At 42.2% G+C, this 27,799-nt stretch overlaps 1 protein-coding gene across 3 annotated transcripts in view; it reads left to right on the forward strand.

Annotated features, from left to right (window-relative positions):
* The first annotated feature begins 5,052 nt into the window (after positions 1-5,052).
* Positions 5,053-27,799, forward strand: part of CAMK4 (calcium/calmodulin dependent protein kinase IV) — a 113,221-nt gene continuing 90,474 nt past the window's right edge. For all 3 annotated transcript variants that reach the window (XM_044446499.1, XM_044446497.1, XM_044446498.1), the window contains exon 1: positions 5,053-5,379. In XM_044446499.1, the coding sequence (XP_044302434.1) occupies positions 5,168-5,379 (212 nt within the window). In that variant the 5' untranslated portion in view covers positions 5,053-5,167. The remainder of the gene's footprint in view (positions 5,380-27,799) is intronic.

Here is a 27,799-nt window from a genome sequence, read left to right on the forward strand (position 1 = left end):
GTTGAAGGGCTCCGCCTTGAGAACTCTGCTCTGCCTTCTAACAAGTTCCTATAGTTCTTTGTCTCTAAACTTGGCTTGAGCTAGGCAGCCTTCCAGATCAAAGAAGCCTTCAAACAGAGGACTGTCCTCTAACAAACATTTATAGGACTGTCATCTGTAAAACAGGGTATCTGGTTATCTTATAATGATAATGTGTGAACCCAACACATCAAAGCATTTACAGTAACAGGTCTCATCCAAATATCTTTATATAATTCATGGTGAATTTCTGCATTTTTTATGCAAAAACGCTTGTCTTGATTAGTGTGACAGAGGGTTCTACTCAATTCATTCTTAGAACAATTTTAATTTGAAGTATAAGCAGTTTCCAACACAGCAATCAAATTATGTATTTGTGCTAAAGCAGAGAAATATGTATCTAGCCATCCATAGATGCAGTATATAATAGTCTAAATAACCAAGCAAATTTTGGCTGTTTTTTAATGGTTCTTGATTTTGTATCTTTGTCTTGTGCAACCCGTGAAAGTGATCCTTTGTGTGTTCTGAAATACCACACTATGATATTTTTCAAGCTTTTTACTTGTAAGGCATTTTTACAACTAATGCCATGTTCCTACAGTATAGTGGCAATTCCTAGGTTATTTAATCCAGCAATTGTGGGGACAAGCAGAGCAGGTTAGTTGCATGGTCAAGCCTTTTAATGAACAATTCAGAAAACTGCATCATGAACCTAGAAATGCTGGATTGTTTGACCAATAAAAAACCCAAAGTGTCCAGGTTCATATGTAATGAAACAACTTAGGGCAGGTCATTCCTGAATGATTGATGAAAGGGGGAAATCATAAGCACATGGCTTATGAACTTCAATTGTTCCCAAAATTTCTCAATTAAACAGAAACCCAGGAACTGCTGCCATGAACTGTGAACTACAGTGATACCTTGGCTCACGAACTTAATCCATTCCCAGGACTCTGGTCGTGAGCCAAATTGGTCGTGAGCCAAGTCAAATTTCCCCATAAGGTTCAGTGTAAATAAGGTTAATCCGTTCTGTAACCATTTTTTTAAAATCAGAAAAATGTGAAGCCAAGTGACAAAGAGCAACAAAGATTGCGGTCATCTCCCCCCCGCCACCCCAAGCACAAGCATGGCCATCTCCCCGTCCCCCACCAGCACAACCGAGATAGCGCCTGTCATCCCTGCACGTGCCCATCATCCCAGGGTGCTGGGGGGGGGAGGGGAGAGACAGGCGTGAATGGGGCGTGCTGGGGGAGGAAGAAATGGGCACGAATGGGGCGTACTGGGGGAGGGAGAGATGGGAGCGATCTTGGCCATCTCCCCGCTGCCCCCAGCACGATCGCAGCCATCTCCCCACTTGGGGGGGTAGGGAGATGGCCGCGATTGTGCTGGTTGGGGGGGGGGGGAGATGGCCGACATTGCACCTGTCTTTCCTGCAGGAGTGCGCCCATGATCATGCACGTATTCCCTGCATGAACGCAACTGCGATCGTGACCATCTCCTCACTCGGGTCACCACCCAATGCGGAGTTCGGAACCCACATCAAGATTTTCATGAAATTTTTGTTCGCGACCCGATTTGGTCATGAACCAACATGTTTGTGAGCCGAGGTACCACTGTAGATCTACATGTCTACCATGAAATCTCTGCACATTAGAAAGAAGCCAGAAGCACGCTCCAGAATGCACACAGGCTGTAGAGCTTTAACAATATTTGGTGTAAACTGCTAATGCAACCAAATGTAACTTTGTGAAAGCTACATTGCAGAGCAAGCTCAGCATGGCAGACAATAAGGTGTGGGAGCCAAGCTTGCCTTCATTATACATTTCATCTGACTTCTCACATCATCACTCATTGTCAGAATTAGTAGAGCTATAGTCCTTTGGTATGGGGCAACCTTTTACATACAAACCTTTCCTACAAGTAGCAATTACTTTTGAAATACTGCCATGACATAGGCAGTATTTCATAGGCAGTACACGCATTGTAATACACCAAGGTTCCAGAGAATGAATGAATGAAACCAATGTTACAATCAACAGAGGAGCTCAAGATATCAAATAGCTATTTTCAAATTGTCTGCAAATTCACACCATGATCAATGCAGAGACTAAAGGTGAGCCATGGGCCACTCCAACAAGTGTATGTCTGTATGTACAATGTATGCACCACAGTGCAAGCTTACATTTAACTAAATATTTCCTTTGTAATTTTCACTGATCCAGGTCTCACAGCTGGCAGGATGGCACTTTTAAATCCGAATAGCAGTGTACTTCATTAGATTTGAGAGTTCCTGCAGTGAAAGCTATACAGAAACTTCTGGGTCTGTATACATGAATTTTTTACATGTGCAAAAATGGATTTCGTGGACAACCTCCTAGGTTCACATCTTGGGTTACAATTTTGAGAACACATGTGCTTCAAAGTTATACAACATGACCTAATTAGAAAATGGACTCAAAGCACTGCCAAACACAGTTGGGATTTTAAGTGCTTTAATAAATCTAGATGTCTGAGATTATAATGATAAGCTATTTTAATACAAAATATTTCTATCTGTTGGACAGAATATTAATGTTGCCTTACTCAAAGTATGCACTTAACTATAATAGTATATTTTGTTAGATTGGTTTATATTTATGTTTTTCAATGACTTATTGTGGTTAAAAGTCATGCAATCTGTTAATGATTTTGCCTACTCTAATGCATTCTTAAAACAACTTTATATTCATTACTTTTAATTTCAACATTGTTTTAAAGTAATTTGAAGGCTCAGTGGCTGCTCTTAGATTTTTCTGTGTCTCTGCTCTCACAAAATAACTACGTGTCACAAAAACATAGGTAACAAGTCACCTAGCAACAGGAAGTTTCATACCAGGCAGAAAGTTATGGTGGAGACATGAATGAATAAACTGTGTGTCTTGAAAGAACGAAAGTCCCACAGTCCAAGAATGATTGAAACAACAGTGGGGTGAGTGTAAAAGACTTTCTTTTAACCAATGATAGGTGACTTTCCCCAGGCTCAACTAAAATGAGGTCAGTTGAGCTTGATTCAAACTTGGGTCAAATCAGGAAAGCCCTTAATGTGTTAATTCACCAACAAGGTAAGTGAACACTACCAAATCTTTACACTATACTTTCCGCTGTCCATAACTATGGGCATGGATTTGCAGAGAAATATGATATAGTTCCAAACCAACCACAAAAATTAACAGTATCAGTCTTTAAATAAATCATAATATCTCTCCCTCTCCCTCCCTGCCCCCTCCAAGCCTGCTTCTCACTTCTGCACCATTTCTAACAACTACTGGCAGTGCATGAATATATCTATTGCATCGCTGGACCACTTCACATATTGATATTCTTTGGATACACACTTAAGATGTTTTAACTGCAAACCTAAACATTTGAAAAAGTGGAAGTCTACACTTCAGATATTTTAAGTATGCACATAGGACAAACAGTGTCAGCTTTATGCAAAGGATGAAATCAATACAAATCTGATAACAGAAAAGGAAACATTTAGATCAGTGGAAGGTCATTTCAATCTTCCGGAACACTTCATGGAAAATTGTCATTCTCCAGTGAGGTAATTATAAATGGAGACTCCATTTGAGTCCATTTACTGAAATTAAACTTATCAAGAAATTTGATTCTACCCATTTAGGCCTGAATGTTAATGGTTTCCTGTCCCGTTACCCCTATGGGTATGAAGTAGCAGCAATGCCAGAATAATGACGGTATCACCACTTACTGCTAGTGTGAATGACCAGTTCCAAATAGCATGGTTACAGGCTATCCTTACTTTTCACTGGCAGGTTACTCCTCTCTAGCTCTCTCGTGTGTGTGTGGGGGGGGGGGGGACACATGTGCACCTGATAAGGTGGACTCTAATCCATGGAATTTCATGCCAAATAAACCCATAAAAGGAAAAGGCTTTTTCTTAGTTTTATCTTAAAATGTAGGGCAGATACGGGACACGGGGCGTACGCATCAGGCCTCTGGGACTGACTCCCCCGTGAGTGCACAGGGGATGGAAACCCGGCTTTGCTTCCGTGTAGCAGTGTATGAAATGGCCCCAAACTGAATGATACCTGACCCGTTCTTGAGAGCACATTCTTCTCTTCGGATGGATCAATGCTTACATTTAGAAGTCCACGTACCGTATTGTATTTCGATCACAGCAGAATCTGTTCAAGAATAACAAGGAACATCCAACCCCCGCCCCACGACCATTTATTGACATACGGGGGATGGCACTGAAATCAGGTACGGGCGCTGGAGGGGAGGGCGGGGAAACCAGGCGAAGCGGCGGCCAGAGGTCGGGCAGGGAGGCCAGCCGCGGCACGAGGGCGCTTCCACCTGGCGAGGAAGTGGGAGCGCATTAGGACCCCGAGGGAAAGCAGAAGCGCCAGGGGTCCCCGTCCTACCGTGCGTGTCTCGCACACGAACGCCCGCGAAGGCAGGGGAGGCGGCTGTGTGGCAGGCAGCGACGGGGCAGGGGCTGCGCTGCTCTGAGCCCGGGACGTCTGCCAGAGGTGCCGCTGCCTCCGCCGCGGGTTGCGATGGCAGCCGCCGCCGCCGCCGCCGCCGCCGCCGCCCACTCATCCGACGAAAGGAAGCTCTGAAACCCGGCGCTGGCTCGGCTACCTCCGGCCGCGGCACCGTCCGTCCCCTTGGCACACATGCGCGCCCGCCTTCCGCCCCTCCTCGCCTCACGCTGCAGCGCGCCCACTCCCGGCTCGCCGTCCTCAGGCTGCCAGCGAGGGGCTCCTGTCTGGCCGCTCGCCCCCGGGCGACGCCCCCTGCCCGCCCGCCCGCTCGCTGGGGGGCGCGGAGCATGTGCCTGGGCGCGCGCGCCTGAGCGAGCGAGCGAGCGCGCCCCCCTCCGCAGCCGCCTCCTGCTGCCGAGCGGAGCAGTCAGTCCGTCCGAGCGGCGCTGCTGGCGGCGGCGGCAGCGGCCACCCCGAAGTTTGGCTGGCGGCTCCGGCTCTCCCCGCGGACAGCCCGCGAGAGCTCCCCAGCCCAGCGCAGCCTGGCCCGGCCCGGCGGAGCCCGCCCGTTCGCTAGCGCTTTGTCCTGTCTTCCTTCTCAGCCCGTGAAGAGCCGGCGAGCCCCGGCGGACACTGACGCCGCTGCCCTCCACCGCAGCATGCTGAAAGTCACCATGCCCTCGTCGTCCTCGTCTTCGTCGTCCCCCTCCACCTCGTCCACCGGCACCGGCACCGGCGCGGGCGCTGCTGGCGCTGCCTCTGCCGCCGCGGGCCGGGTCGCGGCCGCCGCCGCTGTCCCAGATTACTGGATCGACGGCTCCAACAGAGACACCCTGGCCGATTATTACGAGTTGGAGTCAGAGTTAGGACGGTAAGCAAGCGAGAGCTTCCCGCGGGCGCTGCAAGGATCGGAGAAAGGAAGGACGGCTGGGGAAAAGGCCAGCTTTTGGGGTGGGGGAGGGAGAACGATGCAGCGAGCGAGGCTTGGGCACAGAATACATCCTGTGCTGGGTAAGACGCCGGTGGTGTAGGATGGGGGGTGCATGGGGGGCACTGGGGGTGGTGGTGTGATGTATCGCTTCGGCGCTGGCCAGCCCGTGGGTATGTCAAGGCAGAGACACCATCTTCGTATGCAGAGCAGCGGCAGCTCTAGACAAAGCGGTGCCGGTAGCGGATTCGCGTGCAGGGCAGAGCAGGCTGCAAGGCGCCCTCCGCGCAGAACGAGGCGGGGTGGCGCGGAGGGGAGGGCAGGGCAGATTCTCGTGGGTTGGAGGGGTTTGCGGCGGGCAGCGGTCCGGGTGCGCGCGGTGGGGAGCATCCATCCCTAGACAGCAGCGCCGGTAGGGTGGCCAGAAACGCATTTAGAGCAGGGTCTGAGGACGGCAAAGGTGGCTGCTTCGGGAAGTGTGTGTGTGTATTTCTGAACGAGTGAGCCGGGGCGGGGGGCAGGGTAGGAAAGCCAGGCAGTAATTCTGGACCGTGGCAAGGCAAGAGGATAGTCTGCCCCGGTGCAAGAGCAGCGGACGTGCTTATCTTGAAACTGCCATGTGGGACGTCACCGTGCAGAATGGGATGGCTACCTGGTACCTTTCATTTGCACCTGCTGATGCTGTGGAGTGTGGTGTGTTTGCATGCGAAATCGTGTTGAACGTGCTAGGTTGGTACCTCAGCACCTCATTCAGTCATACTGTGAGAAATTCTAACACTCCCCAGCCCCCTTCCCACGCTATAACGAGAAGAAAAGAGCTGAAAACGACTGAGCTCTTCCTTGCAGTTCGCTGATGCCCCTTTTCTTTACATGTGTGGGAGGCGGTATTGAAAGGTGTCCCATCTGTAATGCTCTTAATAGGAGAAGAAGAGTTGCTTTTTTAAACACACATACATTAGGGTACTCAGCATTATTATTTAATCCATGGTAAACTTATTCTATGAGGCAAATGGCATTGAAAAATTAAATAGTAATCTTCTGTAGTCTTGCCAGTAGTTGCTGGAGAGGGGCAGTGAATCATTTAAAACAGTTGTAAGCTAGAAGAATAGACTGATGCCCCAGTTTGAAGAAACAAACAGCCCAGCACTAATTATGTGGGAAGAGGCTAAGCTTGCAGCCTCATCTTCTGAAACATTAAGAAATATTTTGCAAATAACATCTCAGGAGCATCATTATTCAGAATAATTATTCAGTGGCAACATCTGTGGAATACTTATGATGTAGCAAAACAGAAATGACAGCATTTCCAAAAATGTTGCGTTCCTAGTGCATTTTAGATCAGCTCACCAATGGAATAGGTCATGGTATAGAGGCAGAAACTTGATAATTTATATAGTTTTCTCAAAGTGAACAATGCCAATCCTAAGTCAAAACTATTTTCATTACAAACATTGTTTGGAATAATATCTGACCTACCTTTAAAAGTCTGTTTCTCTGAGAGCTATATTCTGAAAGTGTCTGACTTAACTAGGGGGCAATGAAGTGCCAATATGTTAGTTAAATACTAGGAGAAGTATGAGCACTCAAGATATGGCAGGGACTGTGATGTCATGTGAACTTCCTGTGAGTCTTAAGTGGAGTTTTTTCTTGCTTGTAGGGCTAATTCTTGATATACAAGAATACTGGGGTAAGAATAACATGGAAGGCTGTGACAGGAAAGGAAAATATCAGCTGACAGCATGTTCCATGGGTTTAGAAATACGCATCTAGAAATAACAGCTGAAAATGGTTTATTGTAAGCATATACCTCATTGATACTTGCTACTTCAAACCCATTAAGAAAGCAAGTAGCCAAATGCACCATCACCCATGCAGTTTTCCACTTGTTTATGGAAGGTGGGATAAAGGCTTCTGTAAGCATCTGTTTGACCTATTGTACCTGTATCCCATCCCTGCTTTTGACACCTGTTTCAGTGGCATTTCAGTGCTGCTGCTAATTGCCCATCCCTTTATGCTTCTGTCATTGCTTCTAATGAGAGCAGCACCCCCCAAAAGACTAGATCAGTGTGAACAATGGCTGGAAGGGCAGAACAGATGTCACTGAGTAGGAGCCTGTGAAGCCAAATAAAAATGTAGAAAGAGCCCTGAGGATCAGAGAATGTGTGGGTTAGACAAGGTCCCCCACAGAATATATTTACTAGGCTCAGTTAAGCCAGTAATTAAAGCATAAGGTCAATGGTAGGGAGTTGGTGACACTTCAGTTATTCTTGGAGTTCAACTGCTATTGGCTTTAGCCAGCATAACCAATAGTGAGAGATGGTGGAAATTGTATATCAACAACATCTGGAGGACCATATGTATTCCATCACTGCTTTAAGCAAAAAATGTTTAATGTAGCAATTCCTGCTTTCAGTAGCGTGTTTAGATTAGTCACTTTTATAATCCAAGTGCTGCATGAAGTAGAAAAAATTATGAGGCTTTTACAAAAGTGATAGGATATTTCTTAATAATTAGATGAATTCTGAACATGCGATATTAAAATATGGCTTGGGCAAAAAGCTATTTTATTAGTACTTTAAAGATGGCAAAGAAGTGTGTATAGTCAAGGCTATGGTTTTCCCAGTTGCAATGTATGGCTGTGAAAGTTGGACCATAAGGAAGGCTGAGCACCAAAGGATTGAGGCCTTTGAATTGTGGTGCTGGAGGAGACTCCTGCGAGTCCCTTGGACCGCAAGGCGATCAAACCAGTCAGTGCTAGAGGAGATCAACCCTGACTAATCTTTAGAAGGCCAGATACTGAAGATGAAACTCAAATACTTTGGCCACCTAATGAGAAGGAAGGACTCCCTGGAGAAGAGCCTAATGCTGGGCACAATAGATGGCAAAAGAAGAAGGGGACAGCAGAAGATGAGGTGGCCAGATGGCGTCACTGAAGCAGTTGGTGTGAGCTTAAGTGGACTCCGGGGATGGTGGAGGACAGGAAGGCCTGGAGGAATGTTGTCCATAGGGTCTCGATGGGTCAGACACGACTTCACGACTAACAACAACAAAGATGACAAACTGAAAATAACTGAAAACAAGCTATTTAACCATGTGCTGCATTGTATTGTGGCCCAAACTTTTCTGGAAGTCTCATGCCTGCTGAATAAGGGGTGAAGTTCTCTAGACCATAACAGTAAAGAAAAGGCTAATAGATTGCTTGCATTCTCCCCATTTCCTGTTTGTAACTAGTCCCGTGGTAGCTCACCTTCCTAGTCAAAATAAAGACCTCTTCATCAAAGTGACACTCACTTGTCATCAGTATGTGTATCACCTCAGGAGCCTGGTCCAGCCAAGGGCATGTTAGTTAGATTTCAGGATAAACAGGGAGAGACAAAACCATCCATGTAAAAAATAACATACAGTGATAGAATATAGATACAGATAATAATAAAAGGCAAAGATAAGCTTACACATGCCCCTAAGTTGTAGTGCTTTCTAGTTAGACAGACACTGTTCCAGGGCTCTAGTTTCTTTAATACTTGTGTAGTCCTTATACCAGGCTGAAAGCCAAAGCACAAACTAACAAACTATGAATTTTATAAAGGTTTCTCTCCCAAGTTTCAGAAGCTATCAATAAGCCACAAACTACCTCCTACCTGGTAGTCAAAGGCAGGATGAAGCTACTTCAGGAAAGCACAGTTTCATTTCTCACAGCAAAGCAATCTTTATCTAAATACTCTTGTAGACAAGTCACCTTCTAGATAATTATCTTTGATGCTGTTTCTCACTAATAAAAACAGAAGTTATACATAAGACCCTGGCAGGGCTCCAAAAAAATATCCAGGCTTCTGGATGCTGTGAAAGGTCATTTTACTACCTGTTGAACTTAATTTCCTCTCCAGTCTTCCAGTGTAGCCCAATTTATACAGTACACTTACACAATAGTTCCACTATGAGTAGTGAGGACAGTCTTTATAAACCTGTGATAGGGAATGTGTGGTCCTTCAGATGTTGTTGCACTGCAGCTCCAATGAATCCTAGTGAATATACATGTATAGTCAGTGATGCAGGTTGGTAGGAGTTGTTGTCCAACAACACTGAGAGTACCACGCATTCCCTGTCCTTTCTGTAAGCTCTTCCACTGCATTTTTCTGTGCTGCATAGGCCATCAACATAACTGATGTGAATTTGTACATTTCTGTAGCCCCTTAGTAATAAACTAAAAAATTGTTGCAGTAGTTGCATTTCCTGTGGGCAAGGAAAACCTGCTTATGTTATTCAAGAAGGATTAAAAGTTTCATGAGTGAGGATTTGCATCATCCCATAGCTCATATTTTAATGTTTTACATGGTTTCATAATTTAGTTCTATATATTTATAATGTGGTGTTAATATTTAAAGAAAACAGAGTTCTGGGAATAGGGGTAAAGACATTAGAGAGCATGTTTGTCATATACAGCTTTCTTGCTAGCTAAGTTTCCTTTTGCAAAACAGTGTAGTAATGTAGTAATGCAGTAACTTTCTAGAAATGCCAAATAATCAAAAGTTCTAATTTATTTTGTTGTGGAGCTTGTTGCCAAATCAGGTCACACCATAGTGGCGTTTTAGTATCTCAGACAAAGTTTTGGAAAATGTGAACTGTTTTTGTGCTTTAAACTGGTTCCTAGTATTACTGTAAAACCAGCATTTGCTGGGATGGGATGTTTCATTGTCAGTAACATAAATAACCAATATACAATTATATCTGAACTCCTTGCACAGGACAGAGCTATCTACACATCAGTACCAAACAAGATCAGTATCTTTTGGGAGTCCATATCTTTCCTTTCCCTGCTATGCTTCCTGTTGGCTGATGTGTGTGTCCATGGATGTATGTACATATCAAATTGTATCTAGTCTGACACATGTGGGAGTTACTCTTGATTTAATTTTCTGTTCTAGTCAGAAAGTGCCAGAAGTGGGTGAGAGTGCCAGATGTGATTCTCTGTCATAGGCAGATCATTATCTGGTTAAATTTGGATTCATGATAGTTTCTATCCTCCTGGGAAGAGGGGATATTAGATTGGTCCATGCCTGGAGGCTGGTGGACACATCCGAGTACCTTTTGAAAATTTTTCAGGTGGTATTGCTAGCAGTCCTGTCTTTACCCTAGTATTTATTCTACTAGTAATGAACCAACTCATTTCAAATTATTGAAGTGAGGTTCTCTGCCCCTCCTTCCCTCTCCTTCTGCTAGAGCATGGGTCCTCAAACTAAGGCCCACGGGCCAGATTCAGCCCGCCATGCCCTTTTAACCGGCTTGCTCACAAGGAGGTTGTTTTGGACTCGCTCAGAAACAATCTCCTCGTGAGCAAGCCGGCACCTCGCCCCATGCCCCCCCTCGCATGTGCATGCGTGTGCACGTACCCCACCCCCACACCAGCCTGCGCCTCCCTGCTGGCACTGCCTTGGCGGCCCTCGGCCACCACTGGCACCTGTCAACTGGCCCCCTGTTCAAAAAGTTTGAGGACCCCTGTGCTAGAGAATTGATGGGACAGTTTTTGTAGTCTTCTTTAAGATCTTTTCATAGGAAGAGAAAGCTGCCTTATGTGGAGGCAAACCAGTACTGGCAGCGCTCTTCAGGGTTTCAGGCAGGAACTTCTTCAGCCCTAAGTGGAGAAGCTAGGGAGTGACCTTGGGACCTTCTACACATAAATCATGTGCTCTGGCGCTGCACTATAGCCCTCCCTGTTCCGTTTCTTGGAACAACTCTGGTGCCCACATGGAGAAGATTTCCACAATGTCCTAGCATTCTCTGGTCTGTTGCATTGCAGGTGTGTTGGCTACAATGGTCATCAGCTCCAGCCAGACAAGGGCCATTGTCCAGTTTACTCTAAATATACAATTGACCTCTGTGAGGTAAGTGAACTAGCAAGACTACTGACCAATTCCTCCTTTATATTACCATTTTACAGTGGTCATTGGCCATGAGGGCTGCAAATGATCAAAGTTGTAGCCTAAGACTTCTGGGGTTTACCAGGTTGGGGAAGGCTCCCAGTGAGGAGACAGTGTGCTCGGTACACCAGTTGCTGGGAAACTAGGGTGGAAGGCTGCTGTTGCACTCATGTCCTGTTTGCAGGATCCCCTGGCCAGCTGGTTGACCACTGTGTGAGTGGAATTCTGGACCAGATAGACTATCGCTCTGATCTGGCATGGTTTTTCTCGTGTTCTTAATGCAGGATGATTCACTAATAACCACAGATCTGTTTTCTCTTTTGCAAACAGAGATATATGTTCTTACCTTCTCATCACATCACTGAAGTTGCTTACTGGCTACTTGCCAATTGGCTCTTTTATTAGCCAGCTAATGTCAGTAATTGCTAATTACAAACATCAATATGGATTGACTTGCACATGCAAACAAGTAGTAGCCCTTTTGTTTGTTTGGGAAAGGCTGTAACTCTACAGGGCGTCTGAGTTGCTTTCAGTGCTCAGTGCACTTGTGAAGGCTATATGCTGTATGCCAGGGGTCTCCAAGCTTTTTAGGGCCCCTGGGTACCTCTGGGAATTTGAGAAAGTGCTGTGGGCACCACCACAGTAGATTGTCACTTTGGCATCTATCTGTTTTGTCTATGGGTCTTAGCCTGCATATTATGCAACAAAATATTTGTTTCCTCTCTATTGGACATTGCAACAACTCTTTAAAAAGGGAATGTCTAATTCAGCTTATTTCTGGCAGCTTAATACATCTAATGCTTCATTTAAACATATGCTTTGGTAGTCTCCAGTAGTTGCTGCTTTTGGGAAAGAGGTTATTACATTGATACATTTTGTACTAGAATAAATACTCACAGATGTACACACTTATTCTCTGTTCCCTTTGATAGACAAAATAATGATAAAATTGGTAGCATAAATACTCACCTTCTACGAGTATAATGCAATAGATTAAGGACCTGACAATACATGAACTTCAACTTCAGATGGATGCCTGTTTGGATATTTGACCCACTTTTATTGAAGTCTGTGCATAATTGCTAGAAAACTGTTTGCATTGCATACAAATTCATGTATGTATGTTAAAATAGATTTTTACAACTTTTTGTAGGTGCCAATAGGCACCACAGAGGAAACCCCTGATATATGCCAAAGGGATTCCTGGGGACAAATGTCTAGTCCTCCACCTAGGAAAAAGAAAACAAATGCATCAGTACAAGATGGGAAATACATGGCTCAACAAAACTGAAAAAGAAAAAAATCTCAGAGTAACTGTGGACAACAGGTTAAATATGAGTCAACAATGTGATGCAGCCACCAAAACAGCAAATGCCATTTTGGGATGCATTAATAGAAGTATTTCTTCCAAATCATGAGAAGTAGTTGTTCCCCTATACCAGTGATGGTGAACCTTTTAGAGACTGGGTGCCCAAACTACAACCCAAAACCCACTTGTTTATCCCAAAGTGCCAACACTACAATAAAACCTGAAAATTGAGGTTTTAGTTTAGAAAAAACAACTCACAGTCAGTCCGAGCAAATATATATATATATATGTATGTATGTATGTATGTATGTATGTATATGTATGTATGTATCCATGGCAGCGCACTGACCAGCCATGCAAAATCTCGGACGAGTCGCAGCTAATGAGTTGCGGCTCATGATGTCATTGCCTGGTGCCACTACTCCTTTCTGAGCATGCGCATGACCCTTATGTGCGCTGTTACCCAATGCCCGGCTGCTGGGGCGATGCTGGGGTGACTTGGCTCGTGTGCCGACAGAGAGGGCTCTGCGTGCCCGCTCTGGCACGCGTGCCATAGGTTTGCCACCGCTGCCCTATACTCTTCACTAGTCAGACCCCATCTGGAATACTGTGTCCATTTCTGGGCCCCAAGATTTAAGAAAGGTGCAGAAAAATTTGAAAAGGTCCAGAGGAGGGCAACAAAAATGATCCAGGGTTTGGAATCACTGCCTGATGAGGAGAGACTAAGAGAACTGAGCATGTTCAGCCTTGAGAAGAGAAGACTGAGGGGGTACATGATATCCCTCTATAAGTAGCTCAAAGTCTGTCACAAAGAGGAAGGTCAAGATCTCTTCTCACTGATACCAGAGTGTAGAACACAGATAATCAATTCAAGCTGAGACAACTCAGGTTCAGGCTACATATCAGGAAAAGCTTCCTTACTGTCAGAGCAATACAGCAGTGGAAACTGTTGCCTAGAGATGTGGAGGGCTCTCCCACACTAGAGACATTTAAAAAGAAAGTGGACAGTCGTCTGAGTGGGATAATGTAAATTGGTGCAATAGCAAGGAGTTGGATCCAATAGCCTTCATAACCCCTTCCAACTCTAGTATTCTATGATTCTGTTACTAGTTTGAAAAAACTATAGATGACTACTAGTTTTAATGCCTCTGCAGTTGGATCTTGCTGCTTCGCTACCTCACAGACTGCATGTATGGAATTATTGGTTACTTGGTATTGTCAGGGATATAAATATGGGAAAATCCAATATACTCATATGTTTGGGGCCATTTCATACATTTCAATATCTACTTGGAAGGAGAACTTAGTAAATGCTATTCCATATGGGAAGTTGTTTCTTTAAGGTGGTTTCCCCCACTTTTGCTGTGATTTCAAGCATACTACTGCAAGTGTACTCTCAAGCTAGAAATTAAATTAGGAGAGACTAATTTAATATGTTGAGATCTTGAGTGTTTTAGCCTCATGCAACTGTAGCCTGGAAAATCACAGCTCCTCACTTGCATGAGGGTAGTCAAATATATATACAAGTAGCTACCTTTTTTTCATGAAAGGATACACTGTAAAAACTTGTAAACTTTCAGTGGAGCAGCTATTAGTCCAAACATGCAAAGCCTCTCTTTTTAAAAATGCAGTCGGGGTCCTTGAGTGTATCTCTGTAATTTGAAGCATTGCCCTTGAATACACTGTAGTTAATCTAACCCTGGTTCTCTCCAGAGTAATCAGTTCCTTGTTCTAAAGTAATTTTTTGCTGTATTGTACTTGATGCTTGTCATGTTTCACACTCCATCCAGTCCTGGAATAGGTTTCTTCTGCATGCCACTGCTGTATATGACAAGGGAAACAATGTCAGAAAGCTATCCCCTATTGTAGCATACTGGATTTAAACGGCCAGATTAGAAAACGTAAGTGACTCTTGGCAAGCAGAGGTCCACATTAATAGAGAGCTAAACTGGTCATGTTTACAGCAGCAACACAATCCTGCTTGGAAAAGTGATATAATAACAATGGTCAAAGACAAGCTGAGATGCTCCTCTTATATCTGTCCAAAGTGGTCAGGAAATAATAAGAGGGATGATGAGAGCTTTATTCAAGGGTAGGCTGAAGATTATTTCTTTTTTTCCTGAAGGGAAAAGGTAGGATGAACTGGAAGAAGGGATGAATGGATGTGGGGACATAAATTGTGAGATCTGAAGGCAGCAAAGAGAAAGTCCACAGGGGCTTAATTGCAGCAAAAGAATCAGGATGCATGCAAAGCAATAGAAAAAAAATAGCTGCACTATACACAGGGAATACTGAAAGAAATACTTGGTATTTCTAATAGGCCAAAGCTGGCTAAGAATGGGAAGCATTGTCACTGGGAGCAGGTCTTGCATCACAGCTCTGGAAAATGGGAAACCACTTGCAGAGCAATGCCTTTGCACCTGAGGAGGGAGAACACCGGACTAGTTAATGAAAAGCCTGATTCATATCCCTCCAAGCATGTTATTAGGATGTCCAGATTCAAAAAAGGACACTGTGGGCTCCTGTACCTTGAATAGTTATACAAAAAAGAGAATTTTTGTAGGACCTGCTTTTCATGCAAGTGACACCTGCTGAAATTCTGTCTTCTGCACAACTAGTGCAGGTGATGCTGCAGGTTGGATGATAAGGTGTGCTACTCCAACTTTGTGCTGTTAGTGTTTTTTACTTAACAGTGAATGCAAGAGTTAATTAAATGAGGACCTCGGCATTTGAAGAGGAATTAATTCCAGAAATTAGTCCTGCTATGAACCAATTTGGTTAGTAAGTTCTCATTGACTCTGCTTAACCACTCCATGTACTGTAGTCCTCAACCAGATTGTATGTGCTGTGTACAATAAGCCACATGCTATGTTTTGCAAGTTAATGTGTAATTTTGTAATTCAGGTATCAGTATAAATAGAAATACTTTGTATTACATACTTTTAACTTGCATACTAAGTTTATGCCTTGTTTAGATCACTGCATTAGAAAAATGACAGTTTGAGAAGTACAATATTTGAATTAAAATTGGAACCTGAATTCCTAGGTAAGAGCCACTGCTTTTATTTGCACAGTTATTATGATTAGGTGAATGGTCATTAAATAGCTTTTAAAATATAAGTTTGCTTATGATATAAAATAGGACAAGACATAGCAATGGAATAGGACTAAAGCTTTTTCTTCTTATAGCTTTACTGGGTATTTTATATTTGCTGCTTGATAATATTTCTCCTTAAGCCAGTCATTACTAGAATATAAAGGATATATACACAGCATAGCTAAGTAGATTATTGTTGTTAATTTTTCAGGGTGAGGTTTTTTTGACAAATCTCTTACCTTGTTTTCTGCAGTTATTCATGACTTTGTTACAATATTCCATACATTTTGTGTGTGTAATAAAAAATCTCTTTAAGTAAAGCAGCTCACCTTATTTTGCTAGCCTACTTTTTATTATTCTTAGCAATAGCAGATGTTGTTTTGACAAAGTCCATAAAACCATGTATTAGTCATGTTTCTGCTGTTGATTATGAAAAGCCAAAGATATATACTCTCAGAAGATAAATGGAGATCTTCCTATGTATGTTTGTGGGGTTCTGCATGATGACCAAAGGGATAGTTATTCAATTACGTGAAAGTCTATAGATGAAGTGTGCCTTTCCCTGGATTTTTTGCACATTATCGAAAAAGTTGGTCTAGTAAAGGGAACCTAATTACTGTGTGTGATAGTATCATGGCAGCAATTCTGCAGGTGATTGCAGTACAGATGATCAGACATGTGGAGTAGTTTAAAATATTCCTGACTTTCCCTTCTCCAGCTTTTCATGTGATACTCTTAACACTAGGAACCATGATATAGAGATGTAAATTAAAAAGATAGACTGGATGAACTACTCTGTCAAAGTCAACCGTATTAGAAAATTCTCTGGAGTTTCTTTCAGTTAATTTTGCTGATTGCCAAGGAAAAGGAATGATTTTTCAGAACTATATAAATCTTTAGAAAGATGTAATGGGATAATGAAGATAGATCATTTCAATATTGATCTAGAACAGTGACTTTGGGGGCTGGCAGGTGCATCTGGAATTTTGGAAGCGCATCATGGGTATTCTCAGAAAATATGAACTATGGGGGAGTTTTCCCATTGACAAGATGTGCTGTGTTAGGCATGGACAGTCACATCACATCACATCCATTTCCCAGAAGACAAAATGGTGAGGCTAAATGAGAAGTAATTTAACCAGGAACCAAAATACTAGGTGAGGTCTGAGCTCAGAGAAAACATGCACATTCAACCCCCACCCCAGGCATAACACACACATGTAGTGGCTATGCTCACATAAAATGCTCAACTTAGCCAGTCTAAACACACATTGCACCAAAACAAATCAGCAAGCTAACATACAGAATTAACAAAACAAATCAGCAAGCTAACATACAGAATTAAACAAAATTAAACAAAATTTTAACAAAATTAAAACAGATAGCACAAACAAAGTGACTTCATTCCACACAGCCTGTCTAGCCCTGCAGGATATTCTCTACCACCCCAAGTGTGCCTTTCTCTTTTTTTTTCTGGGTGACTGGGTACACTTTAACATGAAATACTCAGCTGCAGCCTCTTGCTGTGTTTATTTTCTTAGAAAGTTTCTGGGGCCCATGTAAGGCCCAGCAGCATTCTTGGTGGTAGGGGGCGGGGGGAGATGGTGCTGGAACTAGCATTTCACTTTACTGCATGTGTGCCTCCTAATTTAGAAAAGAATTTTAAAAATGAGGGGAAGGGAGCCTGGAAGGCATCAAGGGAGGCATACATTGGCAACAGGGGCCCAGGGCACATCCTAGGGGAACTCTTAGAAAGATGCTGATGCTTTGGGAGATCAGATACTGTATGACCATCTCACATACTTTCTTTCAAGTTATCAAATATATCATCTGTGCTACCTCCAGTATCGGTGTTTCTTAAAGGCAATGTTGAACATTTTGTACACATTATTGGGGGAGGGGTGAGATAAAATTGTTCAGCACATCTTGGTGATAATAGAGATGGTTCTTATTTTCTTGTAAGTTAACATGTATTTTCTTCTGAAATTATTGGGATGTTAGATGTTTTCCATGCATAGCTTGCCAAAGTCCAATGGCTGCCATAGCTACGGTTTTCTTGATTTAATTCTGCTTGTGCTACACAGTACAACTATAAAAAGATTAGTTCAGTGAAACTATAAAAGGAAGAGTCTGAATGGCTGTAAGATAAGGATAGTTGCAACTATTCACACAGTTTTATCCCATTGTACTCTCAGCTGGTACAACCTCTTCAGTATCTCTTGAAGGATACTAGAAAACTGGGCCAGCATTATATGGGAAGCTATATTTCTTGCTACTATATTAAGAAGTGAATGAAGAAACCCTTAGAGATTGCTTAGGTCAAAATGTAATGCTGCATTCATGTTAATGAACTAACTCTAACTCTTCTTAGTAAGTCAGCAATGTACGTAGCCTGCCTTTGCATTTATATACATTGCTTGTAGTTTTGGAATCTGTTTGGGGAGACCTTCCATGGAATTGGGATGGTAATACAGTTCAGGGATACAGTACATGCTTTGTATGTATAAGATTTCAAACTCAGTCCCTGGCATTTCCAGATGGAAGGATCACGTAGCAGACAATGTGAAAGATCTCTAGCTGAGATCGAGCAGACAGCCACTTGTAGTTCAAGTAACCAAAGGTCTCCAACTTTTTTGGGCCTGTGTGTACATTTGGAGATTTGAGAACTGCTATTGGTACCACCACAAAATGGCTCCCACAGAGGGTATGGCTAGTCATATAATGGCTGCTGTAATACATACAGAGGGATGCGGTGGCACAGTGGTTTAAACCGCTGTGCTGCTGGGCTGGTTGATCAAAAGGTCTCCGGTTTGAATCTGTACAACGGGGCGAGCTCCTGTGCTTTGTCCCAGCTCCTGCCAACCTTGCAGTTCAAAAGCATACAAATACAAGTAGCTAAATAGGTAACACTTCAATGGGAAGGTAAACAGTGTTCCGTGCACTTTGGTGTTTAGTCATGCTGGCCACATGACAACGGAAACTGGACAAACGCTGCTCCCTCAGCTAGGAATCAGAGATGAGCACCGCCCCCAAGGCTCAGACATGACTGGATTTACTGTCATGGGAAAACCTTTACCTTTTTAATACATACATAAATGAAGCTCTGTTTAAGTTCACAGGTGTACTGGCATGGGTCTTTTTAGGTTTCTGGTTAAAGATGAAACAACACACATAAACATACAGCATCTTTATTCAATCTAATCAAAGAGGTAATGATCGGTGGGCATCCCTCCTGTTGCCAGTCAGGAACTAACAATGGCTGTCTGCTGTCAGCCTCCAAGTAGTAGGTAATGCCTGATTTACACTTATCAGGAGAGAGAAATTACAAAGCCCAGGTGAGACTTGGGGAAAATATCCCCCCTTCTCCTGCCAGGCAGTGCTAGAATAAGAAAAATCCATCCTGTGGGTTCTAGAGAAAAGGCTTATATACATGAGCAGACCTGTTTGGGAAAATGCAAAAGGGAGAACATGGAGGACTTAGAAGGACAAACCCTTTGTCAAACTTGTGTTCCCTTTGAATGGTGATGTAAAACTTTATTGGCTTAGTGCACACAGTAGCTCAACAGTTTTTTGGTTTTGGATACATTCCAAAGAAAACAAGTTCCCACAAGTACTCTTTCCTAAACTGCAGACCTCCAGTCAGTTGTTTGTTTGCTTGTTTTTAAAATCATCCCCATTTTTTCTTAAAGCATCATGTACAGCCCAGTTCTTTAGAGTCCTTTAGTAGCAGCAGAAAACGTGTCTGGAAAGCATGCCAGCAAATCTTCTGCTCTGTTGAACAAGAGGAGGATAGCCATATGTTAACAAAAATCAAGTAGGTGCAGGCACCAAGTGATCATGTATACTAACTTCCTGTTGCCATGATTTGTTACAGCAGGTATTCAGTTCTCTGAATGGGAAATTTCTAAATGAGCAATTTTAAGGAACTGATTGTGTGTAAGTTGTTTCAAATGGGAATACAGCCTAAAAACCTTTGTACATCTTTTGTTGGAAGGATTTTCATTTATGGCAGCGAGTTTTCTAAGTCTTAATTATTTCCCTAATTGGGAAAAAGTTGTCTCAGTTTTGAAAAGTAAGAAGTCTCATTTTATATAAACCAAGTATCCAGCCCTTCCAGAATCTGAGGCAAGAGGCAAACTGTGTAAGCACTATTCTATGGATTTTGTTAGAAGTTCTCTTCTCCATCTTTCAGTGTTTTTAGCCAAGGGAAGTCATAGCTGTGATTGACTAAATTTGGAGAAGCGTACAGCCACATCTCACCTGTGAAGATTTTCAGAGCCCCCTTCTCTTATTAACTCTTCTCCACTTCATCTCAAACTATTCTAAAATATAGTAAGTCCTCGGTTTCCTTTGTTCATTCCCTCAAGCCTAATTTTCCATCCATCTTTTCCTTCAGCAGACTATGATGGAAAAGGGGATATCTGATGAAAATAAAAGGCTATAACGATCCATATAGCATTTTCTAGTATTTGGTAAATAGCTATTTCTCGAAATAGTTCCACAGCAATATATACATTGCAGTATTTACGCAGTTCGCTGTAATACTGTCAATGCTATTACTGCTAAATTGAGAGTATTGCAGTGCAATATAATATTAAGAAAAAGCACTTTAAAAATTACTTTTCCCCCATAGCAGTTATTACTTCTCACTGAACAAAGAATGAATGCAGTTATCCTGCAAACTTCTTTTTCTAATGAATTATTTGACTGATTGGAATAAGGGAGAAGAGAGCTTTTAGAACGCCCCAGAATCTAGCTCAGAGCATTTTTTTCATATTGTTACAATGACTTTGTACAATGACTCTCTTCCTTTATTAGAAGGTTAGTACTGATCCATTCCCTAATGGAAGCTAATTGTTAGGAAGTGGTTTCTTGATACGGATTCCCCTCTGAAAAGTTTCTAATGTAAAAGCCATCAATGTTTTGAGAAAGAGCAAGACAGAATACATATCTCTACTGGCAGTTGTGTAACCCTGTGAGAGACAGAGTAAAGAGAAAGAATGCTATACCTGTAAGACTGGGAACACCTGGGGGTACTGAGTGTCTCTTTTTGGGAACTGATGTAGGCTAGTGGATCTGCTACCTGACAGAAAAATGTTGCTTGCCTCCATTTATGTTCTGTACAGAAACCAAATATTGGTTTAAAATGGCATACGTCTCTCCTGTCTCTGCTCAGAATGACAACAAAAAAATACCCAATTTGTTTCCTCCTGGAATGTCTCACTGCTTGGGGAGGTATAGAATATATAACAATATTTTTTTGTTCATTCCCATTTTGTTGAGTGATGACAAGTTTGGGGCACAGTACTTCCTCAGGTTTGGGTTCCTTGGAAGGACATCACTGGAGACTTCTTCAGTACAGTGGTTCCTCGGCTCATGAATGCCTCAGTTCATGACCAAATCGGGTCGCAAACAAAAATTTCACAAAAATTTTGACTCAGGTCGCTAACTCCGCATTGGGTGGCGACCGCGATCATGGCCATCTCCCCCCCCCCCCCCGGGGGGGGGGGCCCCCCACCCCGGCCCCCCCCCGGCCGGGAAAAGGGCCCGGCGGGGGGTGGGTTGGGGGGGGGGGGGTTGGGCTGTGTTCGTGTTTTGGGGGGGGGGGGTGGCCGAGATCATGCCCATCTTTCCTGCATGAGTGAAACTGCGATCTTGGCCATCTCCCCCCTCCCCGCACAATCGCGCCCTTCTCCTCCCCGAGCATGCCTGCGATTGCTCCCGTGCAGGGATGACTGGTGTGATCGCGGTCATGCTGTGGGGCGGGGTAAATGGCTGTGCTCATGGTCAGGGTGGTGGTGGGGAGATGACCACGATCTATGTTCTTCTCTGTCACTTTGCTTCAAATTTTTCTGATTTAAAAAAAATAGTTACAGAACAGATTAACCTTATTTACATTGAACCTTATGGGGAAATTTGACTTGGCTCATGACCAATTTGGGTCACAACCAGAGTCCTGGAATGGATTAAGTTCGTGATCCAAGGTACCACTGTATTTACATTTGTTTAAAACTGCACACCTTGAACATAGGTGGAGGCACAGCTTAAATTCTCCAATAGATAGTTACAGTACAAGGATCCCACATCAGATCACTAGAGAGAGGCCAGTGCATGAAGATACTTACAGAGCCCCAACTTAGTTCTAGCTTGTCTTTCATCTCTCTTAAACTGTTGTCGTCTTATACTCTCACAGATTACAACATCCTTAGCTGAGAGGAGGGAAGATTTTGCTTACTTTTAACTATGTCCTAGGAATGCTGGAACTTTTCCTATACTGAGTCAGACCTTTGGTTCATCTGGTACAGTATTGTTGACACAGACTGGCAGTAATCCTTTAGAGCTGCAGGCAGTTTTTTTTTCTTTGTCCTAACTGGAAATGCCAGGATTGATTCCAGGACCTTCTGCTTGTAAAACATGTACTCTACCACTAAGCTATGACCCTTGCTAACCAAATCCTAAATATCTCTTTTTTCCTTCCCAAAAAGCATGCTTTCTAGCCTCTGAAGTTGTGAAAGTTGGCTCAAAATTCTATGGGCCATGCATGCCTGGTGTAGTCTCTGAAGCAGGGGCCACTGTTTGTGGAACAGATGAGCAAGATTTCCAAAAGTCGCTGTTCATGAACGAGATGAGCAAGATTTCCAAAAGTCAGTGTCCCTCACCATGTCTAGGCAAAGACATGAACTTCTTTTTAAAATTTCTTCATCACTGCAAATTGATATGGTTGGCAAATACATGAACATGGGATGCCTCCATTAAATTTAGTTACCTTTGTCCATTTCACCTGCATGTTTCCACCATGACCAACAGAGAAGGATGTTTACCCACTTTGCATATGTGAAACCCATGGCCATGATAATGTTGATAATATCAACTTTCATATTGATGTTTTCTAAACTTGTGCCTCCAGAAAGTGCCTTTGTTGGCCAAGCTAAGTAGCATGTAGCACAGATTAGCATGTAGTATTAGGCAATCATAATCTATTCATTCGTTCAATATTTATGTATTTCCAAATAACTATTTGCTGCATGAAAACTGAATTTCTAATTTATATAAGATGATCTTCCATAATGTAAACAAGTAATATCAGTTGCAACTGGTATATTTGTCTTTGCATGTATACTGTTGCTATGGTACAGCTATCCAACAAGTGCAAGCTTGCTTAAATATTAAAGAAAAGACAGTACTATCTGACCTAAAAATAAAACAGATGATGAACAGAAGTCCAATATCAAAACTTCAGAAAAGTCCAAATAATTGACTGAAATTACATGGCATACAAAGAATGAAAAGGAAGGTATTACTCCTATGCATCTCATAAATAATCATGTTGTGCAATACTATACATATATACTCAGAATAAAGCTACTTTCAATTCCTAGGGAAATGTGCTGAAGATTGTGGCTGTAAAAGAATGAATATTTAGCCCCGTAACTCTAAATAAATACACATTGTTTATATATGTGGGACATACCCCGATTGTTGATTATATTTTGTAACTCATTTCTTAATCATTTCAGAAACAACTGGTTACATTTTACAGTTTGATCTTTTAATTGTATTTTTTGCCATGTGAGATAAATAGTTTGAGCATTTGATTAAAATATGTTTGCTTATTAGTTCATTTTTGCAAGTCTTCATTTCTGCTTTTTTATTATTGGTTGCAATTGTAAAAAGGACAACCCATTGATATCAGATAGGCTCATCACAATAAAGACACAGAACGAATCAGAATTTTGTTGAAAGAAGTGAACAGAATAAACTTGAATATGAAGGTTCAGGACTCCATTCACATGCAATATGTGCAATTTAATAATTCCATGAAACAAATTGATTCTGTGATTTTTTTGATAATATACTTGGTTTGAAATGATGAAATGAACTGAGTCTATTTTTTCTTAAGTAGTTAAAATTTTATAAGTAGGAGTTTTTTACAGATTCCCATTTATAGATGTATATTTCTATATTTAAATTACAACTAGAAATCTTAAAAAGAGGAAAAGCTCTATGAGCTTTTGGTATGCAATGTAAACAACATAGGGGCTTATTATTGTACTCAAGCACAGAGTTTGTGAATGCTTGAACAGTCACTATGATGCAGGGCTTGTAAGTTTTCCTGGGACATATGGCCGATAAGGTGCAGAAGTTATGAAATTTGATAATGATTCAAGTCATGGCTCCATCTAGCCTAATACTGTCAACATTAACTGGAGTTGCATGATGTGATATGCATTATGGGTAAGAACTGAGCACATGGGTTTTCATGTCATGCTGGACTTCAGTCATGCCGGAGCGGTTGTGCTAGGGGGGGAGATGGCCATGCTCGTGCTCAGGGTGGTGGTGGGGAGATGGCCATGAACTTTGTTGTTCTTTGTCACTTTGCTTCAAATTTTTGTGATTTAAAAAATTGTTGCAGAATGGATTAACCTTATTTACATTGAAACTTACGGGGAAATTTGACTTGGCTCACAACCAGTTTGGGTCACGACCAAAGTCCTGGAACAGATTAAGTTTGTGAGCCAAGGTACCACTGTAGTGTAAAAGCTGGTTGTCAAGCTGGACTACATGCTCTACAATAACAGCAATGAAGGGACAGAAAGCTTTGGTAAGCTGAGAAAAGCTTGTAATTTCAGTGGAGGAGGGGAGATGATTTAGTTTTGTCATGGGCTTCCCTGCAGGATGACCAAGGAGTAAGAATGGGAGGAGGGACAGTCAACCCATGGGGATCCCAATCATCTGTTGGGCACACTGTTGGTTGTTTGGCCAACAACCAAGCACTGTGGCTTAAATCGAAGGTGGGCTATTGTGATATGTAAATGCATGCTCTGACTGGGCATGACTCTTCAGAGTTTCAGCAAATAAATTTTTCCAGCTTGGCGTCGAGATGCTGGGGATTGAAACTGCAACTTTCTGTGTGCAGAACATATGTTCAATCAGTGAGCCATTGACCTTGCAAAACAGTTCTTCTACTGCTACATTCGAGTCACATTTCAAAAAGAGTATGGAGGTATTAATATTCTCTTAATGGCATCTTCTTACAATTTTTGTCTCTTCAGTCATCTCTTGTAATTATTGTTATCATTATTATCATTGGTGTATATATGTATCATACTATATTTAAGGGAGAACAAACTCTTCTGTGCTCAGCACAGCAACTGTCAGAAAGACCATATGTTATTAAGGGAACATTGAATTTTAAGTAATGAATTTACTGTATTTTAAAATAGCCAGTCATGCTCAAAAAGGCATTTACTAGAAGCACATGCTCATATGACTTTTGAGGAATTGTTTTCAGAACATGGCTACTCGGTTATATATGTTATGTAGCTTTCTATTTACTGACACTGGGTGAATTCCCACAACATGGCAGTTCAGCCTACAAATAGGTAATTGATGGAACACCTCACCGTGTGCCTGATAGAACAATCACTGTGGGTTGTCCCTCTGCTTTCCCCTTGGTCCTCCGGCAGGTACTCAGGGACCTGTACAGCAGAACCTTTGTCTTCTTTCTTGCCCTCTGATTTTGACCTCTTTTGCAGCTGCCAAGGCTTTCTCACCTCCATTTTTTTGACCACTTTTTGTGATCTCCAAAGAGACATCCCCTCCATAGTGCCCAAACAATTGGTGTGGTTGTCACTGGTTTGTCTCTCTCTTCCCCACACAAGAAATGTGTGCAAATGGTTTAATATTTTTTGTTTTGTCTTGTTTTGTTTCCATTAGTATTGTGGAGTTGTATATGTGTGCAACTTTGACCACCTGAAATGTGAAGTCTCATCTAGGCAAATGTCATCTGTGAAAGTGGGCAAATTCCATTGACATTGACAAAGCCAGACTTCAGATATGTTGCTTTGCTTCCCACTGGAAGCTTGCCGCTTGAGAATTATCAAGCACAAAAAGATCTTGGTTTGCAAACTGAGGTGATCAGCATCCTCTTCACAGTGAGAGTCTCTAGATTTTAAGTTTGAACCTGACAATTCTTAGTGTCTTCTACCTTTTCTACCCCTTCCCAAGCCTCTATGTGCCCAGGAAACTAGAAAGTGCAACCCACCCCATTCAAGGGAGCACTTACTTTTTACAGCATTTGACAGATGTTTTAAAAGAACCCTTACCTTTTTGAAGAACTAGCCCTTCCTTTTACCATACGTAGTTCACTGTGCATGCCAGGGCAAAAAATGTTACAGGAAGAAGTCCAGGTTTACACAAGCATGTACATATAATTGTTGTATTTCCTACCTATGCAGCACAAAATAAGAGACTCTAATTCTCCCTCCCCTTGGAATTGGAGGATTCCGAGAGGGAGAGCCTCTCATTTATGCCAAGAGATCTACTTGATCTCCTGGCATGTACAGAGAACAATGGTGAAAGGAAAGGTCTGGTTTCACTTTGTTCTGAGCTTTGGAGAAAAGCCAGAGCCTTTTATTGTCTAGCAGGGCATAAGAAACTGTACTGAATCACACCAAAGGTCTGCCCAGCCCAGTAGTTTGTTCACACGCTGATTAGTGCTTGTGGAAAACCCTCAAGTATAAGAGCAACAGTACCCTCATGTTTGTGTTGTCCAGCAACTCACTCTCTGTCTCTCTCGCACAGACAGACAGACAGACAGACAGACAGACAGACAGACAGACAGAGGAATCAGTGTTCAAAGCAGAAAGGTGGTTTTACGTATGAGTGTATAGCACTGGTTATATTTAATGAGAAACAGGGATTGTACAAATGATGAATGTACCATAAAATGGTGAAATTCATTGGTGAAGCAATAGATGCTGTTGAATTATTTGCTTAGCATCCAGATTTGGTCCTGCTGCTTTTAAGGTGGCAGAACCACCTGTGTTATTGGAAGTATTGATCAAGGCCTAACAGCTACATCTGCTTACAATTTTTGTGCATACATATCTGCTGTCAACGAATAATATGATGCGAGAATGTCCTCCAAGAATTAAATAATGAACTGGAAAATCCCATTTTGCCTAGTCAGTGCAAAGCTTCATTATTATCTATTTTGAGTTAGGCTCACGAATCATAAACTACCCTTAATTCAGCAAAAATTGATGTTTGCATATACTGGACACCACAACATTTCTTTGATAAGGGCTTAATTAAATTGGCTGATGGTTAGAGGTTTAATGCTGCTAATGTTTCTCTTCTTTATACATTTTGGCAATGCCCCTTGGCAGCTTTCCATTTGGAGGACATAATGATACTGATATATCTTGTGTATCCTTAAATATTAAACAAATTTCATCTCAGGTTCTTTTGAATTATCTGCACATTTCTTAGAATGTTACTTCAGGTCAGTGCAAGTGGATTTTGCATGCCCTTTTAACAGCTAAAAGACCAATATTACAGCACTGGAAGGATAAATGGCCACCTGCAATAACTCAATTGGGTGGAGGACTTACAAAGCTTTCAGTGTTGGATTAGAGGTGCGGATTGATAGATATATGGCTACTTGTAATGCCTTTCTCCATGTATAGTTATTTTTAGTAATGTTAGTATGACAATGGAACCGATAGGGAGGTTGTGGACTTTCCCATGTTAGAAAGTCCCAAGATGCAACTGAACAGCCATCCGAGAGGGATTTAACTTGGAGTCCTGCACTGAGCAGGGGGTCAGACCCAATGGCTTTCTGGCCCCTTCCAGCCCTACTATTCTATGATCCTGTGTTGTTATATATTAATACATGGGGATGTATAATGTATAATATATAATATTTATGTAACTAGTGTTATGAATCTTAAATTTTATTCAAAAATGGTAATGTTTTAGTTTATTCTTTTTCCTTAATCTCTAATGACACTGTATGGTTTTATTATTTTTTTGTTGCACAATAAAACATAAATGTAAAAAATTGAATGAACAAAACATGTCAATTCACACTAAGTGCCCCATCCCTTACATGTTTATACAGAAGAAGGTTCTACAGTTCGCAGGATTCTCCAGAATGCTGCGGTTGTAGGACCTTTTTCTGTTTAAACATGCATAGAAATGCACCTTAAATGTCTATTGTGGCAGCACCCTTTCCATATCATTATTGGAGCAAGCAAA

The sequence above is a fragment of the Varanus komodoensis genome, unplaced genomic scaffold, assembly GCF_004798865.1.
Source record: "Varanus komodoensis strain SLA01 unplaced genomic scaffold, ASM479886v1 scaffold5, whole genome shotgun sequence".
In the NCBI taxonomy this organism is placed as follows: Eukaryota; Metazoa; Chordata; class Lepidosauria; order Squamata; family Varanidae; genus Varanus; species Varanus komodoensis.